This window comes from Panthera uncia (assembly GCF_023721935.1).
Source record: "Panthera uncia isolate 11264 chromosome A1 unlocalized genomic scaffold, Puncia_PCG_1.0 HiC_scaffold_16, whole genome shotgun sequence".
In the NCBI taxonomy this organism is placed as follows: Eukaryota; Metazoa; Chordata; class Mammalia; order Carnivora; family Felidae; genus Panthera; species Panthera uncia.
Window position 1 is genome coordinate 22,020,596 of NW_026057576.1, and position 19,376 is coordinate 22,039,971.

The 19,376-nt window shown below is 37.7% G+C and overlaps 1 protein-coding gene across 3 annotated transcripts in view; it reads left to right on the top strand.

Moving 5' to 3' along the window:
* Positions 1–2,351: 2,351 nt before the first annotated feature.
* The window catches only part of SUCLA2 (succinate-CoA ligase ADP-forming subunit beta), a 43,948-nt gene continuing 26,923 nt past the window's right edge, over positions 2,352–19,376 (top strand). For all 3 annotated transcript variants that reach the window (XM_049646937.1, XM_049646935.1, XM_049646934.1), the window contains exons 1-3: positions 2,352–2,491; positions 7,505–7,685; positions 19,266–19,365. In XM_049646937.1, the coding sequence (XP_049502894.1) occupies positions 2,402–2,491; positions 7,505–7,685; positions 19,266–19,365 (371 nt within the window). In that variant the 5' untranslated portion in view covers positions 2,352–2,401. The remainder of the gene's footprint in view (positions 2,492–7,504; positions 7,686–19,265; positions 19,366–19,376) is intronic.

The window sequence follows — 19,376 nt, forward strand, 5'->3', positions numbered from 1 at the left end:
CTAGTTAGTTAACATACAGTGTTATATTAGTTTCGGGTGTACAATATAGTAATTCAACAATTCCATATATCACTCGGTGCTCATCAAGTGCACTCCTTAACTCCCATCACCTAACCAATAGGCCTTGCTCTGGGCAATAAAATGTGCAGGGTAAAAAACTTTAATTATTTTAAAGGACTGTGAAAAAATTAAAGTCTTCTCTTCCTTAGGACATCCCCCTGATTTTCCTGCACACCACCTCGGTCCTTAATCTCCAAGTAGAAGGCAGAAATAGACACAGTGGGAGACTACAGGCCATTGTGTGTGAAGAATAATTCCTTTTTCCCTTCTTCCTCATATAGTCTTGCTCTACCCTCCACCTTATTATGTTCTACCTTCTACATTCTGCCTACTACTAGTTTCTGAGATCCTTGCAGATAAGAATTACAAAAGTTTTTGCTGTGGAAAAAGTAGTTTCTTAGTAAAGCAATTTCATTTTTTAAGGCCGATTGTCTAAAAATAAAACAAGGTTAGCAGGTAGGAGTCCCATCATTTCACCTCACTGAATTCTTTTAGTGAGGTATGAAGACATACAGAGCTCTGGTCACAGTCAAGGAGTGCTGAGGAAGGAGTGCACCTCTGCCCCCTTGCTTAGGCTTCCAAAGGAGCCGGCCCCACAAGATCTGCATGTTCTCTTTCTCATTCCTCGGCTTATCCCATATTTTTGCTGCTGCTTTGCCTGTTTTTAAGCTAGTATCGAAAAAGACACACCAGGAGACATGTTTAATGGATCACCTGTGACGTGGACTGGAAGGGTGTGAAGCCAGTAAGGCTCCTAGAAGAATTCTAGCCTTACATCTTATTTAAGTTCATGGACTTGTTCTGTGTTTACCCATGGGACCTTATTCTGAGTTTACCCTTTAAATAAGCGGCCTTAGACTCAGATGGTTGGTTTGATCTGGTAGCTCAGCTTCTGTGTTACTAGCAATTAAATAGAAATGGCTTGAAAATAAGTACATCCTATTCATAGCTGATGGCATATGTGTTCCTAACAGAAACTGGTAGGTCCCAGCCACAGCTTTTTAGACAGATTATCCAGATTTTTAAAAAAATGTTTATTGATTTATTTATTTTGAGACAGAGAGAGAGAGGGAGAGTGCAAGTAGGGGAGGAACAGAGAGAGGGAGAAAGAGAATCCTAAACAGGCTCTGGGCTGTCAGCACAGAACCCAACTGGGGGCTCTATCTCATGAAACGTGAGATCATGACCTGGGCCGAAATCAAGAGCAGGACATTTAAGAGACTGAGCCTCCCAGGCGCCCCAGATCATTCCCTAGATTTTATTTGATTGGCAATGATGGGCAGTAGAAGGGTGGAAGAAGAGACATTTGAACTACCAGTGTCTGTTTTTCCCTTCCCTGTTTCTAACTGCACATGGTGTCTTTTAGTGATGAAAGGAGCCTTGAGGACAGTCCTTCATGAGTGCCAATGAAATGAAAAAGTCCTTGAGAATGTCTTGCCTTTAAAAGCTCAGAGATTCTGGGGGCTGCAAAAAGCCCCTTTCCATTCCATAAGCGGAGAGGCTGCTTGTTTCGGATTCACTTTTTTCTTTATACATCGCTGTTCGGTGCATTGCGCCACTGCACTTCAGAAGCAGGTGCCAGAGTCTGGATGATACTTGTCAGCCACACCCATCCATTCCTGGGTTAACATCTTATACTGAAAACTTTGACACATTTTATAGCTAGATATCCAGTGAACAAGCGCCCAGTCATCCGTCCAATGGTCAATTCTTGATGGGGCACACGTCATCAGGGTTTTCAATTGTCAATGTGTGTATCTCATTAAGAGATACACATAAGACTCTACTCCTCAGATGGGCCTGGTGAAGGAAATTTTCTAAAGCTTCCCAGATGATGCTGGTGTGCCATCTGGATTGGTAAGTAGTGACTGATTTTTTTTTTTTTTTTTTGAAGGCAGAATCGCCTTTTTTTCCCCCTCACTGCTCTATGAACGCAGACATTGATTACTTATTTTTTAAATGAACCCCATCCTACAGATAAGGTAACTAAGGCCCAGAGAAGTGAAGATCTCACAGATGGTGGCGATGGTCATCTTTCCAATACCACATCTTACCACTTTACTAGGAAGTGTTCAGGTTGCCTTCTGGCCACAGGTTGGCTATTAAGGCTGCGGTGCTGACTTCTAAGGGTCAAAGTTTGCTCCGTGCCCGCCAAGCCCAATTTAGCTTGAGCTGGTAATCCCTGCTGAGAGAGAGAGTCCGCATCTGCAGAGTTAACCGAGGTCCCGCCCGCGAAGGGTGGGGCGAGGGGTGGAGTGCGCGTCGCTAGCAGCGGGGTCGCCGGCCGCCTTGCGCCTCTGCGCCTGCGCACGGCGCCGAGGGGACGGGGTCGGGCTCAGAAATGGCGGCCTCCATGTTCTACAGCCGGCTATTGGCCACAGCCGCCCTTAGAAGCCGCGGGTCCCGGCCGGCGCTGCGGGCCGCCGCCCAGGTATTGCGGCCCAGCCGGCTCTCGCTTGGAGGGCCGGCAGGAGAAAGGGCGAGGTGGGAGACCTGGTTCCTGTGGGCGAGGTGTGAGGGGATCTGAGGCCCGGCTCGGGGTCACTTCGCAGTAGGTGACATTGCGTGACGTGGGGTGCCCAGCCGGGCCCGCGGGCGGCGTGCCCTGGAGTGCTGCCTGCCGTGACAGAGAGCGGGCCCATGTTTGCGCTGCTCTGCTCCCGGGCCATCTGGCTGCGGCTGCTCACCCAGTTGCCGAGGGGCCGCAGGGAGGCGGGTGGAGGGCGCTTCCAAGTGGAGGTGGAGGTGCCTGGGCAGTTTCTGCTCCTTTTTCTGTGCCCCGCGAGGTGGGCCGAGGCTTCTGCGGCCCTTCTATGGGGAGGGGGAAATGCCCTTCACGTGTACTTTCGTGTCCCTTGGGAGCTGTCATAGGTGGGAATGACTTCACAGGACCAGCTTGCTGACTGGCCTTTTTTGGGGACGAGGCAAGAAGTTTCCCACGTCTCCCAAGGAGTTGTGTACTGTTGGTGTTAACCGTGGGAATAAGATGATGTTTGTTAGCTTACCAACTGGGGAAGACAGTTATCTTTTGGATCACTTCATTTCTGTAGAGAGTATAGCATAATAAGCAAGGGTTTTTGTTTCGTTGGTGTTTTGTTTCGGAGTGTTTACCGTTTCCAGGTACTGTGCTAAATAAATAAGCATTTTACGTCTCGTTAGGCTTTTAAGCAACGCTCTAAGGGCGTCATTAATATACTCATCATTGATGAAACTGTGGCTAAGAGAACAAGTAATTGGGGCCAGGTCGGGAAGCAGGTAGGGTCAAAGCTAAGGCCTAATTCCAGACTGGCTGGCTCCAAAGCTTGTGTGCTTGAATCTGCTCTTCACTTTTTTTCTTCGCTTTTTTCGGAAAAACTTGGCCTGTGTTTTCCAAAGTTGATACAGACTTGTGAAAGGGCATGATTGGTTTCATAAGTCAATTTCAGGGTTTTAGATTGTGTTCTGAAATTAAGTCCTTAGACATGACAAAAATAAATTGATTTAGACTTTTATTCTTTTTGGAAGCTGTTCATACTTAAAACTTGGAGATGGTATATACTATGAGTATGCTTCTTAATAAGAGAAGTGATTGTTTTTGGCCTTGAACTTCCTTCTTATGAGTCTTAAAAAGTGCTGTCTAGTTTTCAGAAAATGAGGATTTGGTGAACAAATATGTTTTCATCACAACTTTTATCCTTTTGGAAATTGTTTTAAAAGCTTTTGTCTCTCCATATGGAGATGCCTAGCATGTTGTCTTAACATCTCTTTTCTTGCACTCTCACATTAAATAATACACGTTTAGAATTTGGAAGGCCCTTAGTCCAACCCCTTGCTTTTGTAGATGAGAACACAGAGGTGCAGCGTCCTAGAAAACTTGTTCACCGTCACACACTGAGTTTAGCTAATGCTCTTAAACGTTTTGTTTAATTCTCTGACCCCTTCTAGTTTCTGTATCTTCCTTATCAGTATATTTCTGATAAAATAGTTCAGGTTATAAGCAGATGAACTAATTTAAGATATTTTCTTAGTTGTCGTGAATCACATTCCCCAGTAACTACATTTACCCACTTTTGAGTACATATTATTTAAACTAGGTAAATCATTGAATGGGTGGTGGGTTAGGAATTTAGCCAGGAATTGGGGCCTTTTGGCAGTAGGAATCTTCTGAGTGATGATGTCAGGAAAGACAAAGACTTAAATGTGGGAATCCTTGTGATTATGCAGGGATTTGTATTGCCAGTGAAATTAAAAACTGATATTTCAAGTCATAACTTCTAGTGGTGCAAGGAAAGGATTATCAATACCTTAGATATTAAAAAACCTTTAAGGTAGTATAAAAGCAATCAACATTACTTTATGAATACTACTGATTCTTTGTGAATATAGGTACTTGAAAGAAACTGTAAAAATATACTCAGAGCTTTGTGTCACTCACTGGTTTGCCTTGAACTTTTTTGGGAAAAACTTCAAACTGATAGAAATGTGCCAGCAGTAGTACAGTGAGCACGTAATTGCCTTCACCTAAATGTAACATTTTGCCACATTTGCTTCATCTTTATAAAATTGTATTCATGTGTGTGTGTGTGTGTGTGTGTGTGTGTGTGTGTGTATAAAATTCCATTCCGTTTATTTTTGCTCAACCATTTGAGAGTAAGTAGCAGGTAGCATGGCACTTTATCCCTAGATGTTTTAGCATATGCCTTTTAAAAATGAGGACATTCTCCACGATCTCGCGGTCTGTGAGTTCGAGCCCCGCGTCAGGCTCTGGGCTGATGGCTCGGAGCCTGGAGCCTGTTTCCGATTCTGTGTCTCCCTCTCTCTCTGCCCCTCCCCCGTTCATGCTCTGTCTCTCTCTGTCCCAAAAATAAATAAATAAACGTTGAAAAAAAAAAAAATTAAAAAAAAAAAATGAGGACATTCTCCTAAATAACCACAATATGGTTATTATATACTTAGGAAACTTATAGTTATCATACTTAGGAAATTTAGATTCAGATTTCCCCAGTTGTTCCCAAAGTGTTCCTTATAGCTGTTAGTTTTTTTTTTTTTAAACTGAGATCATGCCTCTGTAGCATTTTTTCTAGTCTGTTCAGTTAATTAGGTGCTGCCTCATGAGTCTGTTAATGCTGTTATATGTGCTATAGTTGTTCATTTATATGTTCATATATACTACATGAATTCTGCAGCTGACGCCAAGTTGGCTTTATTCTTTTAGCATCCCTAGCACAGTGCTGGTATATAGGCATTCGAAAAATGTTTGTATAACTAATTTACCAAGCTGTGCTAAAAACTCCCTTTCCCCCTTATTTTTGTTATTATTTTGAGGTATAATTTATATAAAGTGTACAATTTGGGTGGCTAGATTAATTTTTATGTATGTATACATCTGTGTAGCCACCATTCTGATCATGGTATGTCATATTTTCAGCCCTCGAAAACACCCATGTCCTCTCTCCCTATTAATACTCCCAAACAGAAGGTGACCATTAATTCTATCACCAATTTTGACTGGTTTTGAACTATATAAAAAATATAAGTATGTGTTCTTGTGTGTGGTTTCTTTTTCTCAAACTTGTGTTTTTGAGATTACTGCCCTGTATTGTGAGCAATAGGTTTTTTTAAAAAAAATTGCACTGTAGTAACCTAGTATATGAATATAACATTTTATTATCTTATTGATGGGCATTTGGGTTGTTTTCATTTTTTATTTATTATGAATAAGCCTGCTATGAACTTTCTTTTTCTTTTTTTTAAGTTTTTAAAATATTTATTTTGAGAGAGTGTGCATGAGCACCACAGTGCCAGTGTCGGTAGGGGAGGGACAGAGAGAGAGAAAAAGAAAATCCCAAGCAGGCTCTTGTGCAAAAGCCCCAGGAATGGCTGTATCTCATGAATCAGGAGATCATGACCTGAGCCGAAATCAAGAGTTGGACGCTTAACCAACTGAGCCACCCAGGTGTCCCTGAATATATATTTGCCTTTTGGTAGACTGAACACTAATTTCTGTTGCCTTTATACCCAGGAATGGGATTTCAGAAAGTAGATGTGTGCTGAACAGTTTGGGATGTTGCTGGGTTTTAATATTGAAGTGACACTAAATCAGGGAGTTGAGCTGCCCTGGTGAAATGTTATCCAGGATTTTGGCTTACCAGATGAATCAGAAATAAGTGGTTACTAGATGTGATTGGCTTTTTAGACTAGTGGTTCTCAAACTGTAGGGCACTTAACTATCAGGGGAATGACTTGTTACACGAATGCAGCTTTCCTGAGGCCCATTCCAGAGATTCGGACTTTTCGGATGTGAGCGGGGCCCCAGAATCAGCAGTTTTAGACACATCCCAGGTGCATTTGCATTTTGATGCAAATAGTTCATGAATCCCCTTTAAGAAGTAGACTGTTTATGTATAATTCCTTTAACTTCAATTCTTATATTGTGTGTTTGATATGAACCATATTTCAGTATTCTGCCTTCTGTGAATAGAGAATGGAAATGTATGGGTGATAATTAAATGTGTAATTTCAATTCACTCTTTCAGAGCTTCCATAGCACTTAATTTGTTCTACATATTGCCATATAAGGTTGGTAGGATTGAGGAATTTGAGTGGTATTTGCAGGCTGTGAAATGAAGAGTTTCATGGAAGAAGTCAACTGGAGAGTGACATCTGGATCAACCCCTGTGGGAGAGTGAAGGGAGGAGGGTTGAATAGAGGGAGAAGTAGAACTGTCATGTAGTTGCAGTAGGAGCCTTTGCCTTTCCTGTGGGAGATCTGGAACTAAGATGGTCCTTCAGAATTATCCAACACTGGGGCGAGGTGCTAGGACTTTATATCCTTGCCTTAACCTCCATTGACCAGTCATTGGATGTAGGCTGCAATGTGAAGGTGTGACTTTGGGCAAGGAAGTGCCAATGAAAGAACTCAGCTGAGAGCTATCAGCAGCCAACACGCCCAGCAGTTGGGGCTCTGAAAGGAGAATCTGAGCAGCACACTACAGTGACCACTACAGATGAAACCAGGGTTTTGAGTCTTGAGTGTATGAAAGAGTAATGGTACTAGATCATTCAACTACTGCATATCTAGTGCCAAGCAATTGGGTAGGTGCTTAAAGAATGGTGGAGACAAGAAAGGGAAGGATGAGGTTGGCTTTAGATCTGCTGAATTTGGCACTGAGGTAGAAATCTGTAGGTCATTAGAGATATAGTGGTAAAGCTCAAATAAAAGATAAGGACTAGACATGATGAGGAAATAGTTAAAACTAAAGGGTAACGTTTGATATTTAGCAGGTAGGTTAGCTCTTAGGTTATAATTTAGGTAGCCTGAATATTATACTTTGATGATTTAATGTAGCAGTTTTATTATAGTTATGAAGAACCAAATATTCTATATAAAAACGTATTTTGAGAAGGTGTTTTTAATAATAACTTCCAAATCACGATCATGTATAATATGTCTCCAATATCTCTAGGTTCTGGGAAGTTCTGGATTGTTTAATAACCATGGACTCCAAATACAGCAGCAGCAAAAAAGGAATCTCTCACTACATGAATACATGAGTATGGAATTGTTGCAAGAAGCTGGTGTCTCCATTCCCAAAGGACATGTGGCAAAGTCACCAGATGAAGCTTATGCAGTTGCCAAAAAATTAGGTACTAACTTAAGAAAAACTTTTGCCACTTTGACATGGGCACTCTGATAAGATGTGAACTTTTGGTTTATAACAACTTAACAGTTTTTATTTTATTTTATTTTTTTAAAATAAATTTTATTTACTTAAAAGAGAAGATGGCACTTTATGATTGTTGGCATTCTAAAATTAGTATGAGATTATTATGAGCTCCCATAGTGCTAGTAACTTAAGAATCAATTACATTGGTATTAGGAATCTAAAGTCCTGTTTTTAGTTGGAATATAATTATGAGGAAGGAAGTTCTGCTTAATACTCTGAAGCTGAAAAGATTGGTGCTTGTGATGATTCTTCAAGGAAATGGTGAAGGAAATCTTAGCTGTTTATATGGTTTGATGGGAAAAGTATGGAACCAAAGGGAGGGAAAAAGAAGCTGAGCGCTAGACTGTAAGCTCCATGAGAGCAGGGTTTCTTTGTCTTCTTTTGTCCACTGATATATTCCAGACTCTTAGGAGAGTACCTGGCACGTAGGTAATCAATAACTGTTGTTATATTTTAAATGAACTAAATATTTGTGCATGTTTATTAATAGATTCTTTTATTGATAAGAGAAACCTTAATAGCTTTTGTTAATGTGAATTCTGTTAATTTATATTAATCTCTTAATTAAAAAATAAATTTTGACTTTAGAAGAAATCCTTCACTTTACATTTTTAATGGTTTAATATGGGGCCATAATAGTCATGTACTAGCTGTACACTGCATTTTATTTTTAGTGGTATTTAAGATCCCAGCAATTTTATGGAGATTAGCACAATCTCTCCTGTATGTATATGTGATTAATATAGCTTTAAATGTGCTTTGATGAAGACTTTGTTTTATTAGTTTTTTAAGAAGTCTATGGAGCATTTAAAAATGTTTAAAAATTTTAAAGCTTACTCATTTTGTACTTGTTTCTAGAATGGGTTTTTCTTTCAAAAGTGGGGGCACGGACAAGTTCAGAAATATATCCTATATTAAAGCTATGTTTTTGAATGACAAGTTGACCTGGAAACATGATTTTTTATAGTTTAATTTTTTGTTAATCAGAAAAAAATACTTTTTATTCAGATTATAAGCAAACTTCTTTTTATTTATTGAAAGCCTTGTGTAAAATAGTATTAATTTTGGTGAAATTTTTGTTAATTAATGGTGACCTGTACTTTGAACTTGTGCATGATGAAAGATGTGCCTCAATTTTACCCTCAAAACAGTGTATATTAGAGGCTCTTAAAGGTCAAGTTTAAAGAAAACTTGTGATTGTACTTTGTATTTCTGTAATATTTCTTGGAAAGATTTCTTTCTAATAACTACTCCCTTGAGAACTGATCTTATCTATATGACCTAAACTTTAATTTCTAAAGAAGACCCAGCTAAGTAGGAGGGAAAACTCTGAAATGCAGTTGAGAAAGTATAAGGTTTTCTTATTCTGCTGTTCCCTTCTTAAGGATGACACTTAGACCAGTTTGACTTCATTCTTTTAATTTTGTTAGTCTGATCTCTTGAGAGATGATTTTTTGTTTACCAATTCATTCATTTGTAATAATGCTGAACCATAAAATGTTTTTCATGCCAGTGTTGGTAAGGCCTGTTTTATATATAATGAGGTCAGTAAAAGCTGTATTTTTCTATTTCCAAATTATTATAATTGGTTTTTCTGTCTTCTCCATATATTTTCTCATTTAGTCAAAGTTCATTGTTTTGTCAGAAAAAATAATCTATGTAGAAACTTTTTCATAAAACAAGTAGGATTTATTTGGATGCCGGTTTCTTGATTTCTTTATTCCTTGTAAAAATCTTTAATGGCGCTTAAATGATTAAAAGAAGAAAAAATAGTTAATATGTGCAGGATATACTATGAGTATTGATATACTATGAGATCTGGCAAGGTCTCTGGGACCAGGACTTCTATGAAATAAGGAGCAGGTAGGCAGCTCTGATTATGAGCCCATTTGAACAGAAGGTGTCTTGTTCGTCTAGAAAGTATGTTTTTGTCAAATAACACTGCAGATGATGATTACAGTGTGGAAGTGGGATTAGTGACTAATGAGGACTTTTAAATTTAGCGGATCAGAAATGCTACTTTTTAAAGATATGTTTGGTAACTACTATGAAGATGTTGAGGGCAGTTTTGTCTTTTGTTGGGAGTCATTAATATCAAAAGGTATTGATTATGGGATCTAAATGCCTTAGAAATATACCTGGTTCTGTCTATCTAGCTAGCAATTCCTAATGCTGATTTTGGCTACTTTGTTTTTTGCATTACTGAAAAATTCACAGAGTATTAATTACATTTATTAAAAAGCTCTTAAATCACCAACCAATATAGAGAGATACAAATGCATTATAGGTGGGCTAAACTTGCTTCCCCTCAGTTCTGTGGGTGGCATGGGGACTGGGGCCACTGAGCCTTAAAGCTGGTGACTCCTCCTGAAATAGCCCTGGCCTCTTTCCCCAGTATTCCCTTCAAGTTCTATAATTTTCTTTGTACATCATGATATGAAAAAAGCTGGAAGCACCTGTTCTGAAGGCAAGTTTTGCCTGTTGTGAATAATTGAAGTTGGGGATGGAAGAGTGGTTGGAAGGAAATCTAATTCTAGTTTGTTTGTAGACTGGTTTTCTCATATCCTTTTTTAATGATAGGCCTTTGGTAGACAGCTCATTAGTTTCATGGTTCTGTATTGCCAAGAATAATATCTTTTAGGCTTGGGAAGTTTCTCCCTTTTGTTCTAATTTTCAGAGGAACTATAAAAGCTGTGCTTCATAGGGGTGCCTGGGTAGCTCAGTCGGTTGAGTGCCCGACTTCAGCTCAGGTCGTGATCTCACCGTTAGTGGGTTCAAGCCCCATGTCAGGCTCTGAGCTAATAGCTCAGAGCCTGGAGACTGCTTCAGATTCTGTCTCCCTCTCTCTCTGCAGCTCCCCGTTCACACTGTGTCTGTCTCTTGAAAATAAATAAGTGTTTAAAAAAAAAAAGCTGTGCTTCATAGAATTTTAAGAGCGGAAACCCTAGTACATAGCTCAAATACAAATACATCTTAGTTCCCCATGACTGTAAATAGAATTGCATCTGTATTGGCTTTCTATGTTTGAAATTACAATGTAATTATTTTGCTGCTTGAAAATTGTTCAACCTAGTGAAATTTATGTTGTCTGACTAGTCTTTTTGTTGCATATTTTGTTGACCATTTTTAGAGTATAATTAATTTCATTGATAATAGTACTTCTATCTGCTACATATTTTTTTAATTGCTTAAACATAAATTTATTTTTACATTTAATTAGGTTAGAAGTTTGAAATGGGTCTTAGGTCCCATTTGTTTTCTTTTTTTCTTTAATTTTCACCCCTTTCATCCATTTTTTTCTCTCCCCCACCCACTGCCTCTGGCAGCTACCAGTCTGTTATGTATCTATGAGCTTAGGTTTTTGTTTTGTTTTTGTTTTTTTTCCAATTTAATATATAAGAGTGTTCATATGGAATGTCTTTCTTTGACTTATTTCACTTAGCCCTTCAGGTCTATTCATGTTGTTGGAAATGGGAAAATTTCATTCTTTTTTATGGCTGAGTACACACACACACGTACATGCATATACCATAATTTATTTACCCATTTATCCATCCATGGATACTTCGATTGTTTCCATATCTTGGTTATTGTGAATAGTGCTGCAATCAACATGGGGTACATGTATTTTTTCAAGTTAGTGTTTTCTTCAAGTAAATACCCAGAAGTGGAATTGCTGGATCATATAGTAGTTCTTTTTTTTTTTTGAGATTATTTCATTTTTTAAAATGTTTATTTATTTTTGAGACAGAGAGAGAGAGAAAGAGAGAGAGAAAGAGGAACAAGCAGAGGAATGAGGGGAAGGAGACACGGAATCTGAAACAGGCTCCAGGCTCTGAGCTGTCAGTACTGAGCTGGATGTCGGGCTCGAATTCATGAGCTGAGAGATCACAACCTGAGCCAAAGTCAGGCGTTTGACTGAGCCACCAGGCGCCCCTGGTAGTTCTATTTTTAAGTTTTTTGAGGAATGCCTTTACTATTTTCCCTAGTGGCTGCACCAATTTATATTTCCAACAGTGCATGAGCGTTCCCTTTTCTTCCATCCTCACCAACACTTGTTATTCCTTGTTTTTTTTAATAGCCATTCTAACAGGTGTGAGATGATAGCTCATTGTGGTTTTGATTTGCATTTCCCTGATGAATAGTGATTTTGAGCATCTTTTTGTGTGTTTATTGGCCATCTGTATGTCTTTGAAAAAATGTGTGTTCACATTTTATGCTTGTTGTTTAACCAGATTCTTTTTCACAATTGAATTTTATGAGTTCTTTATGTTTTGGGTATTAACTCCTTATCAGATATATGATTTGCAAATATTTTCTCTCATTCAGTAGGTTGCCTTTTTATTTTGTTAAAGGTTTCCTTTGCTGTGCAGAAGTGTTTCAATTTGATATAGTCCTGCTTATTTATTTTTGCTTTTGTTGCTTTTACTTTTGGTGTCACATTAAAAAAATCATCACCAAGACCTTCGTCAAAGATCTTGTCGCCTATGTTTTCTTCTAGGAGTTTTATGGTTTTTTAAGTCTTATGTTCACCTCTTTAAAGCACTTCAAGTTAATTTTTGTGTATGGTATAAAATAGTGGTTAAGTTTCATGCTTTTGCACATGGCTGTCCAGGTTTTCCAACACCATTTATTGAAGAGACTGTCCTTTCCCCATTGTATATTCTTGGTTTCTTTTTGATAAATTAACCATATATACATGGATTATTTCTGGCCTCCCAATTTTGTTCTATTGTTTTATGTGTCTACTTGTATGTCAGTACTATACTATTTTGATTACTTTAGCTTTGTAATATAGTTTGAAATACGGGCGTGTGATGCCTTCAGCTTTTTTCTTCTTTTGCAAGTTTGCTTTGGCTACTTGGCATTGTTTTTATGGTTCCATACAAATTTTAGAATTGTTTTTTCTATTTCTGTGAAAAATGCCATTAGAATTTTGATAGGGATTGCATTGAATCTTTAGATTGCTATGGACATTTTAACTGTATTATAACAGTCCAGAATATCTTTCCATTTGTGTCTTCTTCAGTTTCTTTAATCAGTGCCTTATAGTTCAGTGTATAGGTCTTTTACCTCGTTGGTTAAATTTATTCGTAGGTATTTTGTTCTTTTTGAGGCAGTTGTAAATGGGATTTTTAAAAAATTTCTCTGATAGTTATGAATGTATATAAACGTAATCAATTTTTGTATTGATTTTATATTCTGCAGTGTTAGTGAATTCATTTATTCTAATAATTTTTTTTTAAGTTTATTTCTTTATTTTTGAGAGGGAGAAAGCACAAGTTGGGTAGGGCCGGGGTGGGGGGACGGAGGGAGGGAGGGAGACAGAATCTGAAGCAGGCTCTAGGCTCTGAGCTGTCAGCACAGAGCCTGACACGGGGCTTGAACTCATGCTTAACTGACTGAGCCACCCAGGTGCCCCTAGTTCTAATAGTTTTTTGATGGAGTCTTTAGGGTTTTCTGTATATAACACTATGTTAAATGCAAACAGTGAGAGTTTTACTTCTTCCTTTCTAATTTGGATGCTTTTTATTTCTTTTTCTTGCCTAACTGCTGTAGGTAGAACTATATTGAATTAAAGTGGCAAGAGTGGACATCCTTGTCTTGCTGATCTTAGGGCCAAAGCTTTCAAATTTTCACTGTTGAATAAGATCTTAACTGTGGGCTTATATATGGCCTTTATTATGTTGAAATATGTTCCTTCTCTACCTGCTTTGTGGAGTTTTTTACATAATTGGATGCCGAATTTTGCCATATGCTTTTTCTGCATTTTTTGAGATGATCATATGATTTTTTACCCTTCATTTTGTTAATATCACATTCACTGATTTGTGGATATTTAAGTAGCCTTGGATTCCTGGAATAAATCCTATTTGATGTTGGTATGTGATTTTTTTTTTTTTTTTTTTTTTTATGGTATTGATTCTTTTAATGTGTTGTTGCATGCAGTTTCCTAATATTTTGTTGAGGATGTTTGCATGTGTGTTGATCAGGGATATTACCCTGTAATTTTCTTTCCCTTTGGCATCCTTGTCTGGTTTGGGTATCAGGGTAATTCTGTCCCTGTAAAGTGAACTGCAAGTGTTCTCTTCTATTTTTTTTTTCAAAGAGTTTGAGAAGGATTGGTATTCTTTTTTTAATGTTGGTAGAATTCACCAATAAAGCCATCTGGTCCTAGACTTTCATTTATTGGAAGGTTTTTGATTACTGATTCAATATCCTTACCAGTAATCTGTTCAGATTTTCTGTTTGTTCATGATCTAGTCTTGGTAGGTTGTATGTTTCTAGGAATTCATTTCTTCTTGGTTGTCCAGTTCGTTGTCATTAATTGCTCATAATAGTCTCTTATCTTTTGCATTTCTGAGTTATCAGTTGTAATATCTTTTTGTCTGATTTTATTTATTTGAGTCCACTCTTTTTCTTTTTTTGGTGAGCCTAGCTGAAAGTTTGTTATTTTGAAGAAGCAGCTCTTATTTTCATTGATCTTTTCCATTGTTTTTCCTTTATTTCTGTTCTAACCTCGTTATTTCCTTCCTTCTACTAACTTTGGGCTTTGTTCTTTCTTAGTTCCTTGAGGTACATAGTTAATTTGTTTGAGACTTTTCTTGTTTCTTAAAATAGGCATTTATTACTGTGAATTCAAACTGCCCTTTCTGCATCCCATAAATTTTGGTGTATTTCCATTTTGCTTGTCTCAATGTATTTTTTTAATTTCTTTTTTGATTTTTTTCTTTGACCCATTGGTAGCATGTTGTTTAATCTCCACGTATTTGTGAATTTTCCAGTTTTCTTTAATTGATTTCTAGTTTCATACCACTGTGTTTGGAAAAGATGCTTGATATGATTTCAGTCTCTTAAATTATTAAGACTTGTTTTGTGATTTATCATATCATCTGTCCTGGAGTATGTTCCATGTGCACTTGAGAAAAATATATATTGTTGATTTTGGATGGGATGTCATTCAATATATATATTCATATATATTTAAATATGTGTATATATGTTATATATATATTTAGACCATGATTGAATTTGTTATTTAAGGCCTATATTTGCTTTTTGATTTTCTGTCTGGATGATGTATCCATTGATGTAAGTGAGTGTTAAAGACCCCTACTACTATTCTATTACTGTCTGTTTCCCCCTTTGGTCTGTTAAGATTTGCTTTATATATTTAGGTGCTTCTATGTTGGGTGCATAAATATTTACAAATGATATATCATCTTGTTGGATTGACACCTCTATCATTATTTAACACTCTTGTCTCTTATTATAGTCTTTGTTATGAAGTTGATTTTGTCTGAAATAAGTATAGCTACTCTGGCTTTCTTTTGGTTTCTGTTTGTGTGGAATATCTTTTTTCATCCTTTCACTTTCACTCTGTTTCCTTCCATCTAAAAGTGAGTCTCTTGCAGCATGCATGAGTCTTGTTTTTTAATTTATTCAGTCACTCCATGTCTTAGTCCTAGTGTTTAGGATTCTAGTATAATTAAGATGGAATTTCTGTCTGGTTGAATAAACATGTACAAAGGTTGCCAATTGATGAATGCCAGCCTGGAGGGAGACTTCTAATGGCAGACAATAGCGCTTTGCCTTCTTTTTTCTTGTAGTGTTTTATTGGATGACTATATAGAAGAATGCTTAAAACGTTTGTGAATAACTGAAGCTAGCAGGGATAGTGAATATATTTTAAATAAATCTTGGAATCCATAAAAGCTCTTGTCTGACTAGAGCAAAGGGCCAAATAAATAAAGCCTAATAAAGACTGTAAGCTCTCTAAGGGCAGGGTAGGTCCCTTTTGATCATTGTTGTGTCTACAACTCCAGCACAGTAACTGGTATATAGATGTAATTTTTAAGTGAATTAATGGAATTGAATAAAATCTTGTTTCAATCAGTTGTCCTCAGATGTCTCTTGTAATCCTTCTCCTTCTCTTGATTATTGATGAAACTGTATTCATTAACTTTTTTTGGCTTTTCTTTTGTTGTGAAAGGCTTTTATAGAAGGAACTTTTGAAGAATCATCTCTGCCCTTAAGGAATTTATATTCTTATAAATTTTATAAGACAGAAGGCTCTTCCCTCAAGGAAGAAAGGAAGTTGGCACTTGGGGGAAGAGTCTTCTGTCTTATAAAATATTTTTGAAAAAGTAGAGCTTTACTACTCAAATAGGTCAATATTTTAAATCCTCAGTTTAATGTGTGAATATTTGAATTTAGCCTAGCAAAGCATCAGTTTAACTCTTGACTATTTTTACATGATATTTACAGTGTTGGGATTACATTTATCCTCTTTGGATATAAATGAATATTTCTAAAGTACCAGAAAACCAGGACTTGGCAGGTAACCAGAAAAAGGTAAAATGACTAGTGGCTGCTTCTTTTAGTTTGGGCATGAACTCTGTAATTTGCCTTTGTCCCTGAGGCTACTTGTTGTCTTCCCGTAGGAAAATTACTGTTAGTTTTAAGGAAATTTCTTAAGTTTTCTCTAGTTTTTTATCTAATATTAAATTGTTTTCACTTGGGAATGGTGGGGACTGTGGCAGATAGAAAAGGGTCTATCTGTGTAAACAAGGCACTTCTAATCAGCTTTAGTTGCAGAGCCCAGTATTTCCAGTTCTCAGTTTTTTATTTTTTTATTTTTTAATGTTTTTTCATTTTATGAGAGACAGAGCACGAGCAGGGGAGGGGCAGAGAGAGAGAGGGAGACACAGAATCTGAAGCAGTCTCTAGGCTCTGAGCTGTCAGCACAGAGCCTGATGTGGGGCTTGAACTCAAAAATTGTGAGATTATGACCTGAGCCAAAGTCAGTCACTTAACTGACTGAGTCACCAAGGCGCCCCCAGTTTTGAGTTTTTTAAAGAGCAGTGGAAAATCTAGATTTTTTACAAATTTGTTCCATTTTTTTTAAATGTTTATTTTTGAGAGAGTATGAGCACAGTTGGGGGAGGAGCAGAGAGAGAGAGAGAGAGAGAGAATCAGAAATAGGCTCTGTACTGACAACCGAGAGCCCCATGCAGGGCTTGAACTCATGAACTGTGAGATCATGAACCTGAGCTGAAGTTGGATGCTTAACTGACTGAGCCACCCAGGCATCCCAAATTTGTTCCATCTTTAAACGTTCTTTTATTCAACATTCAGAAAATATATTCTAGGAACCCTCCCAGGAGCTTGAGAACATCAATAACCATGACCAAGATTTTGCCCTTCTGGTCTATATTCTAGTGGGCGAGCAAAACAGTAAATGATAAACATGAGAAAATTATGTATTATGTTTGAAGGTGATGAATTCTATGGGGAAGAAAAAAGGGCAGGGTGAGGGGGATTGGTCACAGGTAGGCAGATCGTAGTATTAAGTAGAGTGATCAGGGTAAGCATCATGGACAATGATATGTAAGAAGAAAAAACTTGAAGGGAATGAGGACCTTTCTCAAGTGGATATAGGTATCTTCTTGTATCTGAAAGTAGAGCATTCTTGTGAAACATTTTATAAGCCAAAATGGCATAAAGCAAAAGAGCACCTACCAACAATTTATATGGAAATGTTTTCAAGCATTCCCAGACCCAACAGATGACCCCTCCTAGGCTTTTCTGATACCTTAGAACACATCTTGCTAACAGAGATATACAAAATAAGTCAAGATAAAGCACAGACGCTCAGAGACACCGTTCAAAGCTATGGTGGCTTGATGCTGAGGCACTGAATTTAGTTCCTGCGTAAGGAGCTTGGTGGGGCCACTCTTGCTGTTTGGGGTGCATGCTGCCTCTGTAATGGCTCTGCAAAACAAGCACTGAACATTGTTCTCATAGAAGTGAAAATCATTTTCGGATTTCTTTTGGTTAGTGAAAACATACTGATGTAGGTCTTTTGTAAAAGCAAAGTGATGTAATGCCAACTTTTGAAAAACAGGGGATTCTTGTACTTGGATGACCAATATTCCAGGTGGCAGGAGCATTAGAGCCAAGTCCTGTAGGCAGGAACATGCCTGGAAACAGCAAAGACTAGTGTAGCTGGAGTGGAGTGAGCAATGAGGAGGTTATAGGAAGAGTACTGGGAGATTCTATAGGGCCTTTAGGCCATTGTAAGGAGTGTGAATTTTACTCTGAGTAAAAAGGACATTGCAAGGTTTTAAATAGAGGAGTGATGTGCTCACTTTGCTGCTTTGAGAATACTCTGTCAGGGACAAGGGTAATCTAGCTGAGATATAATGGTGGCTGGGACCAGGATCCAAATGAGGTGATGAGGAGTGGTCAAGATTCTGGATAAATTTTGAAGATAGAATCAGTATGATTTCCTGACTGAATGGGTACGGAGTGTGAGAAAGAGGGTTCTTTTAAATACTGCCTTGACTGACTCAAAGAACCGTCTTCTGGCTTCTAAATGTACACTCATTTACATCATTAATTTTCTAAATATTCTTTTGTAATAGTTTAAGTGTAAACTTTAAGTCATTTCTTACTGGTTTTATCACAAACTGCATTTGTTACCTCTTTGATTTGGTTGCTTTATCTGATTAGGTGGGAGTCCCCTCTCATTCTGCATGGTGTGGGCATGGATTGGTAGTTATATCCCAGGGACTGCTTTGGGCTTATAAGGAATAAGGATAAAAGTGTCCCTAACCCTGACCTCAAGGCTTATTATTTTGCCATAATGTAATACTAGTGTTTCACTGCTAGTATAGGCAAAATGCTGTAAGAGGGAAAATGAGCAGGTTCTGAAATTCTCCCTCATTCTCAGGGAGACTGAGAATGCCCCTCCAAGAGCTATAGCTATAGCTCTGGATCATGAATGATGAGTGTGGTACCTAGGCTAAACAGCTGGTTTGCTGATTTTCTTCAGCACTTTAGAAAGAGGAAGATAGAAGAGAAATCGATCTACCTGTTAAGAAAAATTCAGAGTGTTTATTTAAAAGATTATTTATTTTTTTAATGTTATAAACATAACACCCCTGAATCTTTTGATAAATATAATTTAATTCCTGATAATACTCCTCATAATAGTATAGCTCAAGAATGTGTATATTAACAGGTCTCTCTGTTAGAGGAACAGTGTGGTATCAATATTGGCACTTACCCCTTAAGTCATGGTGTATTTCTGCGCGAAGTAGCATTTTTAACTCCAATGTTCACAGAATAGCAATTTTACATGTGAATAGAAAGGGAAGGAAATGTTGGGAAGACATTTGAGTCTCAGTTTTGTACTTTTAATACCTTCCAAAGCACTGGATACTTAAAGTGTTATAGAAAAGGAAAATTATTTTCAGTGTACTTTAAGGAATGGTGTCATATGAGTGGCTAGTTCAAGTTGTGGATCTTTAGATGATGGATGTTTTAATGTTCTAATCTAGAAAATTTATACACGTGGAATACTTCATTTTTTGACACTGTGGGTAAATGAGACTACTACATTTGATAATATCACTTAATATGTATGCTAAATAACAAAATACTGTCTTGAATGCTGTTACGTGCTGCTTATCTAACAGAAGTGTTTTTCTTCTAGGTTCAAAAGATGTTGTGATAAAGGCACAGGTTTTAGCTGGTGGTAGAGGAAAAGGAACATTTGAGAGTGGCCTCAAAGGAGGAGTGAAGATAGTTTTCTCGTAAGTCATGT